The sequence below is a fragment of the Scyliorhinus torazame genome, chromosome 13 (genome assembly GCF_047496885.1).
Source record: "Scyliorhinus torazame isolate Kashiwa2021f chromosome 13, sScyTor2.1, whole genome shotgun sequence".
Classification (NCBI taxonomy): Eukaryota; Metazoa; Chordata; class Chondrichthyes; order Carcharhiniformes; family Scyliorhinidae; genus Scyliorhinus; species Scyliorhinus torazame.
The window spans coordinates 35346201-35361825 of record NC_092719.1 but is presented as its reverse complement, the minus strand read 5'-3'; the positions used below and the strand labels follow the sequence as shown (position 1 = coordinate 35361825).

General features: G+C 48.4%; 1 protein-coding gene across 2 annotated transcripts in view; it reads right to left on the bottom strand.

The window, feature by feature from the left end:
* The window catches only part of fbxl13 (F-box and leucine-rich repeat protein 13), a 444736-nt gene that overhangs the window by 90398 nt on the left and 338713 nt on the right, over window positions 1–15625 (bottom strand). For both annotated transcript variants that reach the window (XM_072471330.1, XM_072471332.1), the window contains exon 17: window positions 469–588. In XM_072471330.1, the coding sequence (XP_072327431.1) occupies window positions 469–588 (120 nt within the window). The remainder of the gene's footprint in view (window positions 1–468; window positions 589–15625) is intronic.

Here is a 15625-nt window from a genome sequence, read left to right as displayed (position 1 = left end):
TAGCCCGAAAACAAGTTCTGCTAGGATGGGGACGTCTGCTCTGCCTAGTGCCTTTGGCCTGGTTGAGTGACCTTATAGACTTTTTATATCTGGAGAAGGTCTAGTACACCATCAGGGGGTTGGCGGAGGATTCTACCTGAGTTGGCAGCCATTTATCTCTCACTTCAAAGAGTTAATTACCATCAGCTGTTGGGGGGGGGGGGGGGGGGGGATTTGGATGTAGCTCTTGTTGGGCAGTTTTCTATATCTCTAATTATTTTTGTGTTGTTAATGTAAGAATTGTACCATGTTCGAATAATTTTCGCAGCCGTGTTGTAGTTCAGTTTATGTTTGTTAAATATGAAAACGTCAATAAAGTATTATTTAAAAAATACATGTTAAATGGTAACAGTTATACATGTTCTGTAAAAGGTAAATGGAAATTTTGAGTTGCTGGGCAAATTGGCAAACAAAAATGTATTTCCATACCTCTGTACGACTTTCAGCAATGATAAATCACTAATAAGGATGCAGTTGCTCAAATTTAGTTCTTTGATCTTTGAAGCTGAAGGTCCTTCCAAGAAGCTTCTTACGCCTGAATCAGTTATTCTGCAACACAAAACATATCTGTATTATTCATGTACATGTGCATCGCATCTACTGTTATAGAAGTATTACACATCAATTCACAGTTATAAATTCAAATAATGTTTTAAAAAGCAAGCATAAGACCTGAAAAGCCTGAAATTTATGAGCAGTGAGAACAACTTGTAAGTAGCTATTAATTATTTAGATCATTGGTCTTAAAACCATAGTCTAGGTTTGCAGCTAAACATCACAACTACAATCCAGAACTGCAACTATAGATTGGATTTACCTAAAACCTTATCAGGATTGGGCGGAACATCTACCCACTGCCCCAGTTTACTTTTACGAAAGGTATCAATTCAGATTGACGCCTTTAGTAGGCAAAAGGCTGAATTGAAATGACTAACAGGAAACCAGGACTAACCTTTATTCCATTAGAAACATTTAGTGCCTTCCTAAATGTAATCCCAGGATTTCACTTGGTAAAGGATGGTAAAAGAAAGGGTAGTTGGAAGAGCAATGAGCCAATAACCTCTGCTTCACCTCTGTGCTGGCATTTGTAAGCAGACAGTGAATAGATAACCAGCGACAGTTCTAGATGACGTGGGGGAAGAAAAATAGTAATCTGCAATAGATCTCACTGTCGGATTTTATCCACTATTCCATTCATTTTGGGACATGATAGTGAAATAAAATGCTGGCCTGTCTGTAAGTGACATGTAGGGCAAAATTATGTACCAAAATGTCTTGACCTTCTGGTGTTCTCCTATTGGAAACACAGCAACAAATTCCATCTGCTGATGAGAAGTCACAAACATGAAACATTATGCTGGATTTGATGATGCCCTTCCCAGCAGGATAAATGGCAGCCAGGACCACTTAATTGTCAGAGTGGCTCTGCTTCTGTCTCCTGACAATAGCATAACCTCCCCTGATTAAGTCAGAGGACAGAAGAGGCTGGTGCGAGCTTCCCAGCTGCCAATGATGGAGTATCAATTAGCTCATTAATGAACCAATTGACTCCCATTAACCATGACCCCACTAGAATTTAATGGTGACTCAGAATTAAATGGAGGTTGCAAAGCTTTCCTATGCCCTCAGAAGGCCACCAGTAAATCATGGATCCTTTAATATCAGGCACTCTGAGCTTCATCAATGGACATTGTTGTGTTTGGTCCTTTGTGCTTTACGAAGGAATTTACCAACCACTTCAACTTGTCCAAACCAAAATCTTTTATTGAGTCTCGTGTGGTAAGATAGAAATCTGATACAGAGCATGTATCATGGAGTCTGCTAACTACTCCTCTGACACTTGCACCTAGCACTGACCATTCACATGTATATCTTATTACCCTCTCAATCTTCTTCTCAAGATGGCTGGATTTGTCTCCCTTTATAGTGGAGTCACGGGTCACATGACCTTAGTCTAGAGCCTGCATGGTGTGTCTGTACCGCCACCTGCTGGTTCGAGGTCACAAACTATGAACAGCCCATAGGCATATCACCACATCCCCCTTCCTCACAAAACATTGAGATAATTATTTTTTTACAGGTAACATTAAACATTCAATTTTATACATTCATTACATGGAGCTGGTAACGTGAGCAAGTTTTATTAGTGTTCATTTACATGCTGTGCCTGACCAGTGTCCATTTCCTTTGTACAGATCTCATTCTTTCGAGTTGTTGCCCACCTCGTCAGAGAATGGTTGACTTGCCGGCATCTTTCTTCTCTTGCACTTCGCCCTTAACCTTTGAACAGCCTGTGTCCACGACTGCCATATTTGTGTTACCAGTCACTTTCTCTTCCGTTTTCTTGCATGCTGTTGCTTGCTACTTGCGACTGTTTTCGTTGTTGGTTGGCTGGTGGGATGAAGTAGTTCTTCCCAGTCTTCTCTTTTTTTACAATTTTTAGGACACAGCGATGTATGTTGGTGTGTCTCTTGGTTTCGGATTTTTTCTTTGTAGCAGCCTCTGGCATAGTGCTGGTTGTCGTTGTGTGTTGAGTTGTATGCAGAGGTTTAGGCATCACATCATCTCTGGGTGGTGTGACCATGCCCACATCTGCGCCTCATTGACATGCTGGATCACCTCGGTTTCTAGTGCCGGCATGAAGGATGGAACGGGAGTTGTCGGTTTCACCTCTTCTTGGCGTGCTGGAGTATCGGTGACCTGTTCTTCATCACTGGCGATGATTATGCTTTCTGGCTGAGCCGATCCAGGCATTGGGTCTTCTTGATCAAACTCACAAATGTGCGAGTGGTCTGTAGAGCTGCATAATGAGATAGTCATTAGATCATCCTCAGTGTCAGTGTCAGAGTTGCCTACTATTGCAATCTCCAAGTCACTGTAATCAGCATCTTTATCTATGTCTTCCCATTCGTCATCGGTGTCATCGACTGCTTTGGAGAGCCGTTTCAAGGACTTGTAACGGGTCTCCACATACCTCCGAGGCCAGTTTTTCCAAGTTTGGAACAACTTCTTGCGTCTCTGGTTCAATCAATAGCTGATCTTCGGTTGTATCAGTAGCTTCAATTTCTACATGAGCCATCTCCAAACTCCAGTGCTCTACAGAGTCCACTGCAGTCTGGACGTCCCCCTTGACCACCTCATCATTGCTTGCAGACCAACGGAGCCGTGCCGTTGGAACCTCATCTGTGCTGTTGGAAAAGAGATGTACAATCAGCTCATAATGTTCGTCATCTGTCTCCCCTTCCATGTAATCACTTTCTGCATCATCGTCGATAACTTCAAGTAGATGTTCAAAGTAATTGGCCTCGGAGTGAGCATCATCATAAGTCTTTTCACCTGAAAAATATAACTTTGCATATGAAATTATTTGTTTACGAAATGTGACGCACAAAGACTCCGTGAGACAAATAGAGTGAAGTCGATGGGGCTTTATTAAGCGTGTCTGTTCCCCAGCAGCCCGATAGTAAACTGGCCTGCGGGGGAAGGCACCGGCTTCTTATACTTCGCCTTCAGGGCGGAGTATGAGGTCAACGGCCAACCAGGACCCGGGATCTGTCAGCCAATGACATTAGGGCTTCCAGTCCCACATGACCCCCAATACATACTACCACACAAAATATAGTGGCAAGTTCAAAATCAGCCTTCTTTTTGACCGCCACAGCTTGGCTTAAGATTCCACCCCATGGAACTTCAGTGGGACTGAAGAAATTGATATGGTTCTTGTTGCTGTTCTTGGGAGTGCTCCAACACCTGTAATTTGTTTTCGTTCAAATTGTTCTTATTCTAACATTTGTGCCCTCCCTCCAGTCGATGGGTTCATAAAGGGCAGGTCGTGCCTAACTAATTTAGTGGAACCTTTTGAGGACATTACCAGTGCGGTAGATAACGGGAAGCCAATGGATGTGGTATATCTGGATTTCCACAAAGCTTTTGACAAGGTGCCAAGAGGTTACTGCATAAGATAAAGATGCGTGGCGTTAAGGGTAGAGTAGTAGCATGGATAGAGGATTGGTTCATTAATAGAAAGCAAAGAGTGTGGATTAATGGGTGTTTCTCTGGTTGGCACTCAGTAGCTAGTGGTGTCCCTCAGGGATCAGTGTTGGGCCCACAATTGTTCACAATTTATATAGATGATTTGGAGTTGGGGACCAAATGCAATGTGTCCAAGTTTGCAGACGACGCTAAGATGAGTGGTAAAGCAAAAAGTGCAGAGGATACTGGAAGTCAGCAGAGGGATTTGGATAGTTTAAGTGAATGGGCTAGGGTCTGGCAGATGGAATACAATGTTGGCAAATATGAGGTTATCCATTTTGGTAGGAATAACAACAAAAGGGATTATTATCTAAATGATAAAATATTAAAACATGCTGCTGTGCAGAGGGTCCTGGATGTCCTAGATGTCCTTGTGCATGAGTCACAAAAAGTTGGTTTACAGGTGCAACAGGTGATTTAAGAAGGCAAATGGAGTTTTGTCCTTCATTGCTAGAGGGATGGAGTTTAAGACGAGAGAGATTATGCTGCAACTGTATAAGGTGTTAGTGAGGCCACATCTGGAGTAGTGTGTTCAGTTTTGGTCTCCTTACCTGGGAAAGGACATACTGGTGCTGAAGGGTGTGCAGAGGAGATTCACTAGGTTAATCCCAGAGTTGAGGGGGTTGGATTATGAGGAGAGTGTTGAGTAGACTGGAACTGTACTCGTTGGAATTTAGAAGGATGTGGGGGGATCTTATAGAAACATATAAAATTATGAAGGGAATAGATAGGATAGATGTGGGGAGATTGTTTCCACTGGTGGGTGAAAGCAGAACCAGGGGGCATAGCCTCAAAATAAGGGGAAGTAGATTTAGGACTGAGCTCAGGAGGAACTTCTTCACCCAAAGGGTTATGAATCGATGGAATTCCCTCCCAGTGAAGCAGTTGAGGCTCCTTCATTGAATGTTTTCAAGATAAAGATAGATAGTTTTTTGAAGAATAAAGGAATAAAGGGTTATAGTGTTCGGGTGGGAAAGTGGAGCTGAGTCCACAAAAGATCAGTCATGATCTCATTGAATGGCGGAGCAGGCTCGAAGGGCCAGATGGCCTACTCCTGCTCCTAGTTCTTATGATTGTGCAGTCTAGGCAGCATGGTGGCACAGTGGTTAGCACTGTTGCCTCACTGCACCGAGGTCCCAGGTTCGATCCCGGCTCTGACTCACTGTCGGTGTGGAGTTTGCACATTCTCTCCGTTTTTGCGTGGGTTTCACACCCACAACTCAAAGATGTGCAGGATAGGTGGATTGGCCACACTAAATTGCCCCTTAATTGGAAAAAATGAATTGGGTACTCTAAAATGATTGTGCAGCCTGTGCAGCCAATGATTTGTGGTTCAGCAAAGAAGATTTCAGCGGGCAAGTGTCCAACCGATATACTTTAGTGATCACCTCATTTGTGAAATACTGATTAAGCCTGAATGTAAACTCCAGAATGAAGCTCCACGGCTTTCCATTCTCTGTCCATTTAACACTCACATCTTGCAGATGCTTTAATGTGGGTTCATCATGCCATTGAACCTGTGCACGTTCTTCAACATTGTTAACCAGAATTGCGGAATGCTCATCGGCAGTTCCATCCCTTTGTCTGGCTTGTCGTCCTCCACTAGGATTAATTCTAAAGCCAAATACACCGTGCACACCGTAATGCCTTGTAGTGATTCACCGTGCTCAGGTGACCAACTATCTTCTTGGATATTTTGCCGTTCGACTAGATTCAAGGATTTACATGATTTTATACCAAGTACTGAGTCCACATCCATGTCTACAATGTGAAAGAGTATCATGTGCTTCATGCCTGCCACTGAGAGCACTAGTTCACAAACATCAAAGGTCTCCAGAGTTCTTGTTCCGAAGTCTATCATCAGCCCTGGCCAATTAGCAAAGTCCCGCTGCACGGAGCTGGCTGTCACCTTAGGGTCAAAGTCACAGCGAATGAAAGCATCACTCGCATTACCTTCGATTTGAGTATGGACGTAAAGGTTTTCGGACTGTTCTTATTAACTTCATTTTTTGTTACGAGTTTGTTTTCACTTTCGTTTCTCAGAGTCTTCTGGTTTCTCGCGAAGATCGATGAAAAACCGTTCTTCCGTATTTATCTCATCTACTGCATGCACCGCTCGTGCATGGTCCACGGTGGAACACGCAAAACATTGTTCTGCAACGTGCCCAACACTACCGAACCTGGTACAAACTTTTCCATTGGCCGGACATTGCCGTAGGGTGTGTCGAGTGCCACATTGTTGGCACAAGATGGCCGCGGCAGCTCCTGTTGGCCGCTTAAAATGGCCGCCCGCACTGAGACCAGTCGATTGTTTCTTCATGACATGCGTCACAGCATTAATGACGCTGGCTTCTTCTTCCAAGTTGGGCCAAAATGTTTTGAACAGAGTGCATCTATGCTTTGTGAAGCAATCTCGCTTGCCTGGCAAATCTTCACAGCCTTTTCTAGCACCAAATCTTCCTCCTGCAATACTATCGGCCAAAGCTGATCATCAAGTAAACCAAAGACAATTTGGTCCCGGATTAACAAAGATTTCAGGTCACAGAAGTTTCATGACTGGGCCTTCAGCCTCAAGTCCGTGACAAAACTGTCAAATGATTCACCAGGTCTCTGGGTACGCATGTGCAAAATATAGTGCTTAAACATTTAATTCTTCTTAGGGGAACAATGCTTATCGAAGTGCTTCATCACTTCATCAAATTTCTGTGATCCTCCACATCATCAAACATAAACGACCTATACAGTTCGAGTGCGTGTGGATCTGCCACTGTTAGCACCAACTTGATTCGCCTTTCATCAGGCTGGGCCTGTAGGCCCACGGCCGCAACATGAAGTTCGAATGGCTGTTTGAGCAGCCGCCAGTTCTCACATACATTACCGGACATCTGAAGGCCCTCAGTCCGTCCATCTTGAGCTTCAACATTTTCTTACGTGTCCGGTCGCCTCAGGTTGCAGTTCATTAGATCAGTCTTCCAGCCGAATGCCTAACGTTGTCACTGTCGTTGCTATCTTTAAATTTTCAGCATTCGTGGAGTCATGTTATGTTTGGTCCTTTGTACTTTACAAAGGATTCCAAGGAATCCACCAAACACTTCAACTTGTCCAAGCCAGAATCTTTTAGTGAGTCTCGTGTGGTAAGATAGCAATCTGATACAGAGCATGTTATCATGGAGTCTGCTAACTACTCCTCTGGAACTTGCACCTAGCACTGACTATTCACATGTACGTCTTATTACCCTGACAAGTTTCTTCTCAAGATGGCCGGATGTGTCTCCCCTTATAGCGGAGTCACAGGTCACATGACCTTGGTCTAGAGACTGCATGGTGTGTCTGTACCGTCATCTGCTGGTTCGAGGTCGCAGACCTTCCAACTATGATATAGCCCAGGTGTTTTCAAAGTGGGGGTCGCGACCCGCGGATGGGTCGTGGACGGGTTTTAGGAGGGTCGCAGAGCCACCCATTGCAGTGTCCCCGATTATGTGAATTCAGGGGCAACAGCCACAGCAGCTGGCTTTTAAAAATGCAGGCTGCGAGTGGCTTTAAAAATGATGCCCGCTTTGCAGGTGCGCTGTGTATGCATGCCCACTCATCAGCACGCTGACCCAGGAGAAGATTTTTTTTTAAATTCTATTCAGTCTTGAATATGCTCAATGTCTGAGCCTGCAGAACTCTCTTTGATAGTGAATTTTAGAGATTAAAAAGATTCACAATACTTTGAGTTAAGTAATTCCTCCTCATCTATGTCTAAAATTGTAATTTGCAGACTATATCCTCAGGCTGTAACCCAACCATCCGAGGAAAACTTACATTCTGCATCTGCTCTATAGAGTCCTGAGAGAATAGCGCCTGTTTCATTTCTCATTCTTTGCTACTCTAGACTACAGAATATAAGCCCAGGCTCACCTCTTGCATTAAAGGTAAGAGAAAATAGTTGGCTATGAAGGTCGGCCGGCATGGGTCCCGAAGGATGGCCAGTTGGTAAAAATGGGTCCCAGGCAAAATAGTTTGAAAAGCACTGATAGAGCCCATAGGCATATCATCATGACATTGAGAAGGGGGGTGGCTGCTGAAAGCTAATCCCTTGCCCTTGCCGTTGGCACTCAAACCCCCCTCTCCTTCAACTCCCACCCTGCCTTCACTTACCTTTGGCCTGAGTCTTGCAATGATCCCAGAACTGTGGTAAATGCATTGCTGTCAGTAGCCACCACTCCCGCTAATGCTGCTGGCACGAGGAGCTGCCAGCCTTAAATTGGCTCTCAGTGAGCAGGATTTATGCTGCCAGGTTCCTCAGTCACAGGGAAGGCCCAATGGTGGTCATTCAAATGCCTGAGAAGCACTTGATTCTGTATAGTTTCTCTCATGGAACTGACCAGTGTTCCCCACTGGTTCACCAACCAGTGGGCGAGACCTACGTTGGCCTAACAGAATCCTTTTTTAAAAAAAACATTTTATTAAGGCATTTACAATTTAATAATAATAACAGTAAACAGCACAAATACAAATATAAACATAGTGCAAAGACCGCCTCCCTCCCTCACAAGTCCCACCTCCTCTAAACGATAATCTAACTCCCCCCCCCCCCTGCCCCACCCACTTCTGCTTACAGTTAGCTTTCTCCAAAGAAACCAACAAACGGCTGCCACCTCCGGACGAACTCTAGCATTGACCCTCTTAGGCAAACTTTATTTTCTCAAGTCTGAGAAACCTGGCCATGTCACTAAGCCAGATCTCTGAATTTGGCAGCTTCGAGTTCCTCCATGCTAACAATATCCGTCTCCGGGCTACCAAGGAGGCAAAGGCCAAGACGTTAGCTTCTCTCACCCCCCTGGACTCCCGGATCTTCCGACACTGTGAAAAACGCCACCTCTGGACTTGGCACCACCCTTGTTTTTAACACCGTGGACATGACATCTGTGAAACCCTGCCAAAATCCCCAAAGCTTCAGACATGCCCAAAACATATGGACATGATTTGCTGGCCCTCCCGCACATCTCGCACACCTGTCCTCTATCCCAAAAAATGTGCTCATCCAGGCTATCTTCATGTGTGCCCGCTGGACAACCTTAAACTGAATCAGGCTGAGCCTGGCACATGATGAGGACTCTGCTTAACGCATCCGCCCAAAGACCTGCCTCTATATCTCCCCCCCTCCCCCCCCCCCCCTCGGGCCAACCCCTTCCAGTCCTTTGAAGCTCCTAGCGCCATCGCCAGTGGCTCTATGGCCAAAGCGAACAGTAGTGGGGAGAGGGGGCATCCCTGCCTAGTCCCCCGGTGCAATTTAAAATAGTCCGACGTCAACCGATTCGTTCGGACAGTCGCCACTGGTGCCTGGTACAACAACCGGACCCAATCAATAAAGCCCCGCCCCAACACCGCCCACAAATAGTTCCATTACATCCGGTCGAAGGCCTTTTCTGCATCTATAGCGACCACTACTTCCACCTCCCTCTCCTCTGGGGGCATCCGGATCACGTTTAAGAGCCTTCTAACGTTGGCCGTTAGCTGTCTGCCCTTAACAAACCCCTATCACCTCTGGGACACAATCTTCTATCCTTGAGGCCAAGATTTTAGCCAACACTTTGGCATCAATATTCAATAGGGAGATCGCCCCACATAGCTCAAGGTCCTTCTCCCTCTTCAGGATCAGTGAGATCGAGCCCTTGACATTGTCGGGGGAAGAACCCCCTGCTCCCTTGGCTCATTAAATGTCCTCACCAGCAGTGGGCGCAGCATCTCAGAGAACCTTTTGTAAAATTCCACTGGGTAGCCGTCCGGTCCCGGGGCCTTACCCAACTGCATGGCCTCCAGCCCCTCTGCTATTTCTTCAATCCCGATCGGGGCTCCCAACCCCTCCACCAACCCTTCCTCCACCTTCGGAAACTTCAACTCACCCAGGAACTGCCTCATCCCCTCTAACCCAGCTGGGGGTTACGACTCATATAGCCGGCTATAAAACTCCTTAAACACCCCGTTCACCCCTGCTGGGTCCAAGACTGTGTTCCCAGCTCTGCCCTTCACTCTACTTATCTCCCTGGCCGCCTCCCTTTTCCTTAGCTGGTGTGCAAGCATTCTGCTGGCCTTCTCTCCATACTCATATATCGCTCCCTTCGCCTTCCTCAGCTGCTCCACTGTCTTCCCCGTAGACAACAGACCAAACTCCATCTGTAGCTTCTGCCGCACCTTCAATAACCCTGCCTCTGGGGCCTCCGCGTATCTCCTGTCTACCTGGAGTATTTCCCCAACCAACCTATATATCTCTGCTCTCTCCACCTTCCTCCTGTGGGCCTGTAGCGATGTTAGCTCCCTTCTAACCACTGCCTTCAGCGTTTCCCAAACCATTGCTGCCGAGACTTCCCCTATGTCGTTTATTTCCAGATAGTTCTGGATGGACTCCCTCACACGCCCACATACCCTCTCGTTCGCTAACAGTCCTACGTCCAATCTCCATTGCATCCGGTGGCCCCCCTCCTTGCACACCTGTAGATCCACCCAATGTGGAGCATAGTCCGACACAGCAATCGCCAAATACGCGGTATCTCCCATCCCCGCCAGTAGAGCCCTGTTCAGAATTTAAAAATTGATCTGGGAGTATACTTTATGTACATGCGAAAAGAAAAAAAACTCCTTCGCTCTTGGCCGACCAAACCGCCATGGGTCTACCCCACCCATCTGCTCCATGAACCCCTTTCGTTCCTTTGTCATTTGCTGGCACCCTCCCCGTCTTTGAGCTCAACCGGTCCAACCTTGGGTCAATGACCATATTAAAGTCTTCCCCCCATGATTAGCTTGTGTGAATCCAGGTCCGCGATCTTCCCTAACACACACCTTATAAACTCCGCATCACCCCAGTTTGGTACGTAGACATTCACGAGCATCACCAGAGTCCCCCTCCAACTTCCCGCTGACCATGATATACCTTCCCCCATATTTGCAACTATTTTCCCCGCCTCAAATGACACCCGTTTATTAATCAGGATCGCGACCCCCCTAGCCTTAGAGTCCAACCCCGAGTGAAAGACCATCCCGACCCACCCCTTCCTCAATCTGGTCTGATCTGTTACCCCCAGGTGTGTCTCCTGTAGCATTGCCACGCCTGCCTTCAATTCCCTTCAAATGCGCAAAAAACACGAGCCCCCTTAACCGGCCTATTCAGCCCTCTAACGTTCCATGTGATCAGCCTGACCGGGAGACATCCCCCCCCTACCCCCCGCCATTCAACCATCACCTTTCTTAGGCCAGTCTCCAGCTCGCGCCCCGCGACCCCGCAGGCCCGCCCTTCAGAACCCTTCGTCCTCAACCTCCCATTTGTCGCCCAGCAACAATCCTGCCCCTGTCAGCAGAGCAATTCCCCCACGCCCCTCCAACCCCATTAACAACACAACAATTCCAACCGCCTTTAGCACACTCATCATCTGCTCACCCCCCACTGCGCTTCCGTGAGCTAGCCCGCCCAGCTAGCCTGGTAGCTCCCCCCCCCCCCATGGCGCCAAACATCCTACCCACTATTGTTCCCCCCTCCCCCGCTCGGGCATACATATTCAAAAAACACAGTTACAACCAAACACAAAGAAAAGACAAAGAAGATCCATCCACCCTTCCCCCACCAGCACCAGGTTAACTTACAAAACTGAGGAACAGCCCAAGAATCAATATAAAAAACATTTCACATACAGTTCAAAAGTGAGAATAACTTTATCAATACAGCATTACCCGTCCCAAGAGTTCAGTGTCCTCAGTCACCTGCCAGCCCTTTACTTTTAATAAAGTCCATCGCCTTGTCCGGCGACTCGAAATAGAGTTCCTGATTTTCAAAAGTGACCCATAAACGTGCTGGATATGTGATATAAACATCACATTCTTCTTGAAAAGGGACGATTTTACTCGGTTGAATCCCACTCTTCTTTTGACCAGATCCGCACCCAGATCCTGGTAGATGCACAGCATGATGTTCTCCCACTTGCGGCTCCGTGTCTGCTTGGCCCACCGCAAAATCTGTTCCTTATCCAGGAACCGGTGCATTCGCACCACCATCGCCCTTGGCGACTTGTTCACACACAGTCTCCTCGCAAGCATTTTGTGCGCTCTATCCACTTCCGAGGGTCGAGCAAACACCCAGTCACCCATTAATTTCTCGAGCATATTCGCCACATAGGCCCTTACGTCCGTTCCCTTGCAGCCCTCAGGGAGGCCGACGATCCTCAAGTTCTGTCGACGGGGCCTGTTCTCCAGGTCCTCCACCTTCTCTTGCAGCCTTTTCTGCTGATCCCTCATCAGCCCCACCTGTAGCGCAGTTAGGTGTTCTTCGTGCTTGACCACCTTCTCCTCAACTTTCTGGATCGCCCGACCTTGGGCTTCCAGCCCCTGCTCCACCCGGTCGATCAATGCCTTGATTGGGTCTAGACCTTCCTCCTTTTGCTTGGCAAAACCCTCCTGAATAAATTTCACCAGCTGCTCCTTTGACCACTGGGCCACTGAGCCAGTACCCTGCACCTCCGCCATGTTTTTCTGTCATCTGGACATCGCGCAACAATCACCAGGCAGGAATGTTCCCTTCCAGTCGGGGAACACTTCAGCAGTCAAGGGCATTCAGCCTCTGATCTCCAGGTAAGCGTTCTCCAAGGCGGCCTTCAGGACGCGCAACAACGCAGAATCGCCGAGCAGAAGCTTATAGCCAAGTTCCGCACACATGAGTGCGGCTTCAACCGGTTCCTGGGATTCATGTCGCATTACATTCACCCCCACCATCTGGCCTGCGAAATCCTACCAACTGTCCTGGCTTGACACAATTCACACCTCTTTAACCTGGGGTTACCCCATCTCTGGATCTGTAAAGATTTAATCACCTGCTAATGCTCGCATTCCAAGCATTGTCTGGCATCTTTGAATCTGTCTATATATATGTTTCTGGAACATACCTCTTCATTCACCTGAGGAAGGAGCAGTGCTCCGAAAGCTAGTGACATCGAAACAAACCTGTTGGACTTTAACCTGGTGTTGTAAGACTTCTTACTATGTTTTTCTGTGCTATGGATTTTACACGTGTCTTCTCTGCTCGATTTTTCTTTCTTATACGACCATTTCTGGTCCACGTCTCCATTACTGGTGTGGGATTCCTCCTCACTGTCCCACCCACTCTGATTTTTCAAATAAAATTCGAAAAAAGTCAGGGAAAAGGGTCCAAAAGGTCCGTCACGAGCAGGAGCTACCAAATGTGTGACCTCCTGCCACTGGAAGCGGCCTAACAGAATCCTGGTCATTAGCTCTTTCTCTCTTCACAGATGCCGCCAGACCTTCCCAAATTTTCTGTTTTATAACAACAACTTGAATTTGTAGCACCTTTAACAGTGTTGCAGATAGATGTTATAAAGCAATATTTGCCATTAAGCCGCTGTGATGAATGGTTACTGTGTTACTGTACCCTTATCATCATGTAAGGTGATGCCCCCTTTAAGACCGGGCTTGGAACCCTGGGGGACTCCGCCACCGGCTCCGCTCACCAGGGAGTCGTATATAAGGGGCCGCTCTGTAGGCGGCCCCAGTAAGCACCCGTCTCGGCATCAGGCTAGTTCTCAGCTTACTAAAGCCTTCTTTATCGTTCTACTCTCTTGCGTCGTTATTGAGGGTACTACAATTTAATACGTTAGGATGGACGCAGGTCTCAAGCCAGACAAGCTCAACCTGGCAGAACGGACACTGGAGGCAAAATAAATTTTTAAGTACTGGCTCCCCTGTTTCGAGGCCTACCTGGACTCCTCGGCGACTCCCGTCCTAGGGTCACACAAGCTGCACGCCTACTCCACGCACAAGTGAGTCACAGAATCTCCGCCACAAACGAGAGGGCAACTACTTACGACGAGGCGGTCGAGATCCTACGCAAGCGGTTTGTCAAACCTATAAACGAGGTACATGCCCGGCATCTGCTCTCTACCTGCCGGCAGCGCTCAGGGGGAAACGCTAGTCGAATTTGCGGAAAAGCTCACCGCGCTCGACAGGAACTGCAATCATCAATCAGGATGTGATGGGGAAGTCCATATGAACCTGCACATCCGAGACGCTTCCGTGTCCGGCATCCATTCGACCTATATCTGGCAGCGACTCCTCGAAAATGGAGCAAAAGATCTCCAGGACACGGTAACGCTCGCCACCTCGCTGGAAGTGGCCTGCCACAATCTAGGCACATACCCCGCGGACCCTGCGAGCCCCCCTCGGACTTCCCCAGACTCGGCCACGCTACGGGTCTACGCCACGAGGCGGTCCGCCCAGACCGGGGGCACACCGTGCTATTTCTGTGGGCAGGGCCAGCATCCACGTCCACGCTGCCCAGCCCGCTCTGCCATCTGCAGCGACTGCGGGAAGGGGTATTTCGCGAGGGTCTGCCTGCCAGGTCCAAGGCCCAGAAACAAAAAGATCATCAGGCCCGAAAATCAGGCTCACAGGCCCGCAGGCGTCGCAACGCGGCTGCGCACCGACCGGACACGCCCCCTTCTGACGCGTCATCTGCCTCGTGCGAATCATGGGTGCGGCCATCTTGGCGGTGGCCATCTTCTCGACCCGACACGTGCGATCGACGGCGGCGGCCATTTTGTGAATCCGACTCGGCTGAGGACTCGGACTACCCGCAACTGGGAGCGATCACCCTCGACGAAACGTGGCCAAAGCACCTGCAAAATTCCATGATGCAGGTCCAGGTCAACGGGCGCGACACTCCCTGCCTCTTCGACTCCGGGAGCACGGAGAGCTTTATCAACCCAGAAACGGTAAGGCGCTGCTCCTTGCACACCCATCCCGTGTCCCAAACCATAGCCCTTGCCTCCGGGTCCCACTCGGTCCAAATCAAGGGGTATTGTATTGCAGACCTCTCGCTCCAGGGCGCCGAATATGCTCATTTCAAACTTTATATCCTCCCTCACCTCTGCGCCCCCCCTGCTGATCGTGCTGCATTTCCAATGCTGCCACCGAAGCCTGACACTGAAGTTCGGCGGACCCTTGCCCCCCCCTCACAGCATGCAGCCTTGCGACACTGAAAGCCGCACCCCCCTCTCTATTCGCGAACCTCACTCCCGACTGTAAGCCCGTCACCACCAGGAGCCGGCGGTACAGTGCCCAAGACATGACTTTTATCAAGTCAGAGGTCCAGTGTTTACTGGGAGAGGGGGTCATCGAGGCTAGCAACAGCCCCTGGAGAGCACAAGTGGTGGTAGTACGGTCCGGGGAAAAGAAACGGATGGTTGTGGATGAGAGCCAGACAATAAACCGTTTCACACAGCTCGATGCGTACCCCTTCCTCGCATAGCAGAAATGGTCAATCGGATCGCTCTATACCTGGTATTTTCCACTGTCGATCTCAAATCCGCCTACCACCAGCTCCCTATCCGACCGAAAGACCACCCCTAAACTGCTTTCGAAGCAGCCGGCCGGCTCTTCCACTTCCTCAGGGTCCCCTTCGGCGTCACAAATGGGGTCTCCGTCTTCCAGAGGGCGATGGTCCAAATGGTGGACCAGTATGGCTTGCGGGCTACATACCCGTACTTGGACAATGTCACCATCTGCGGCC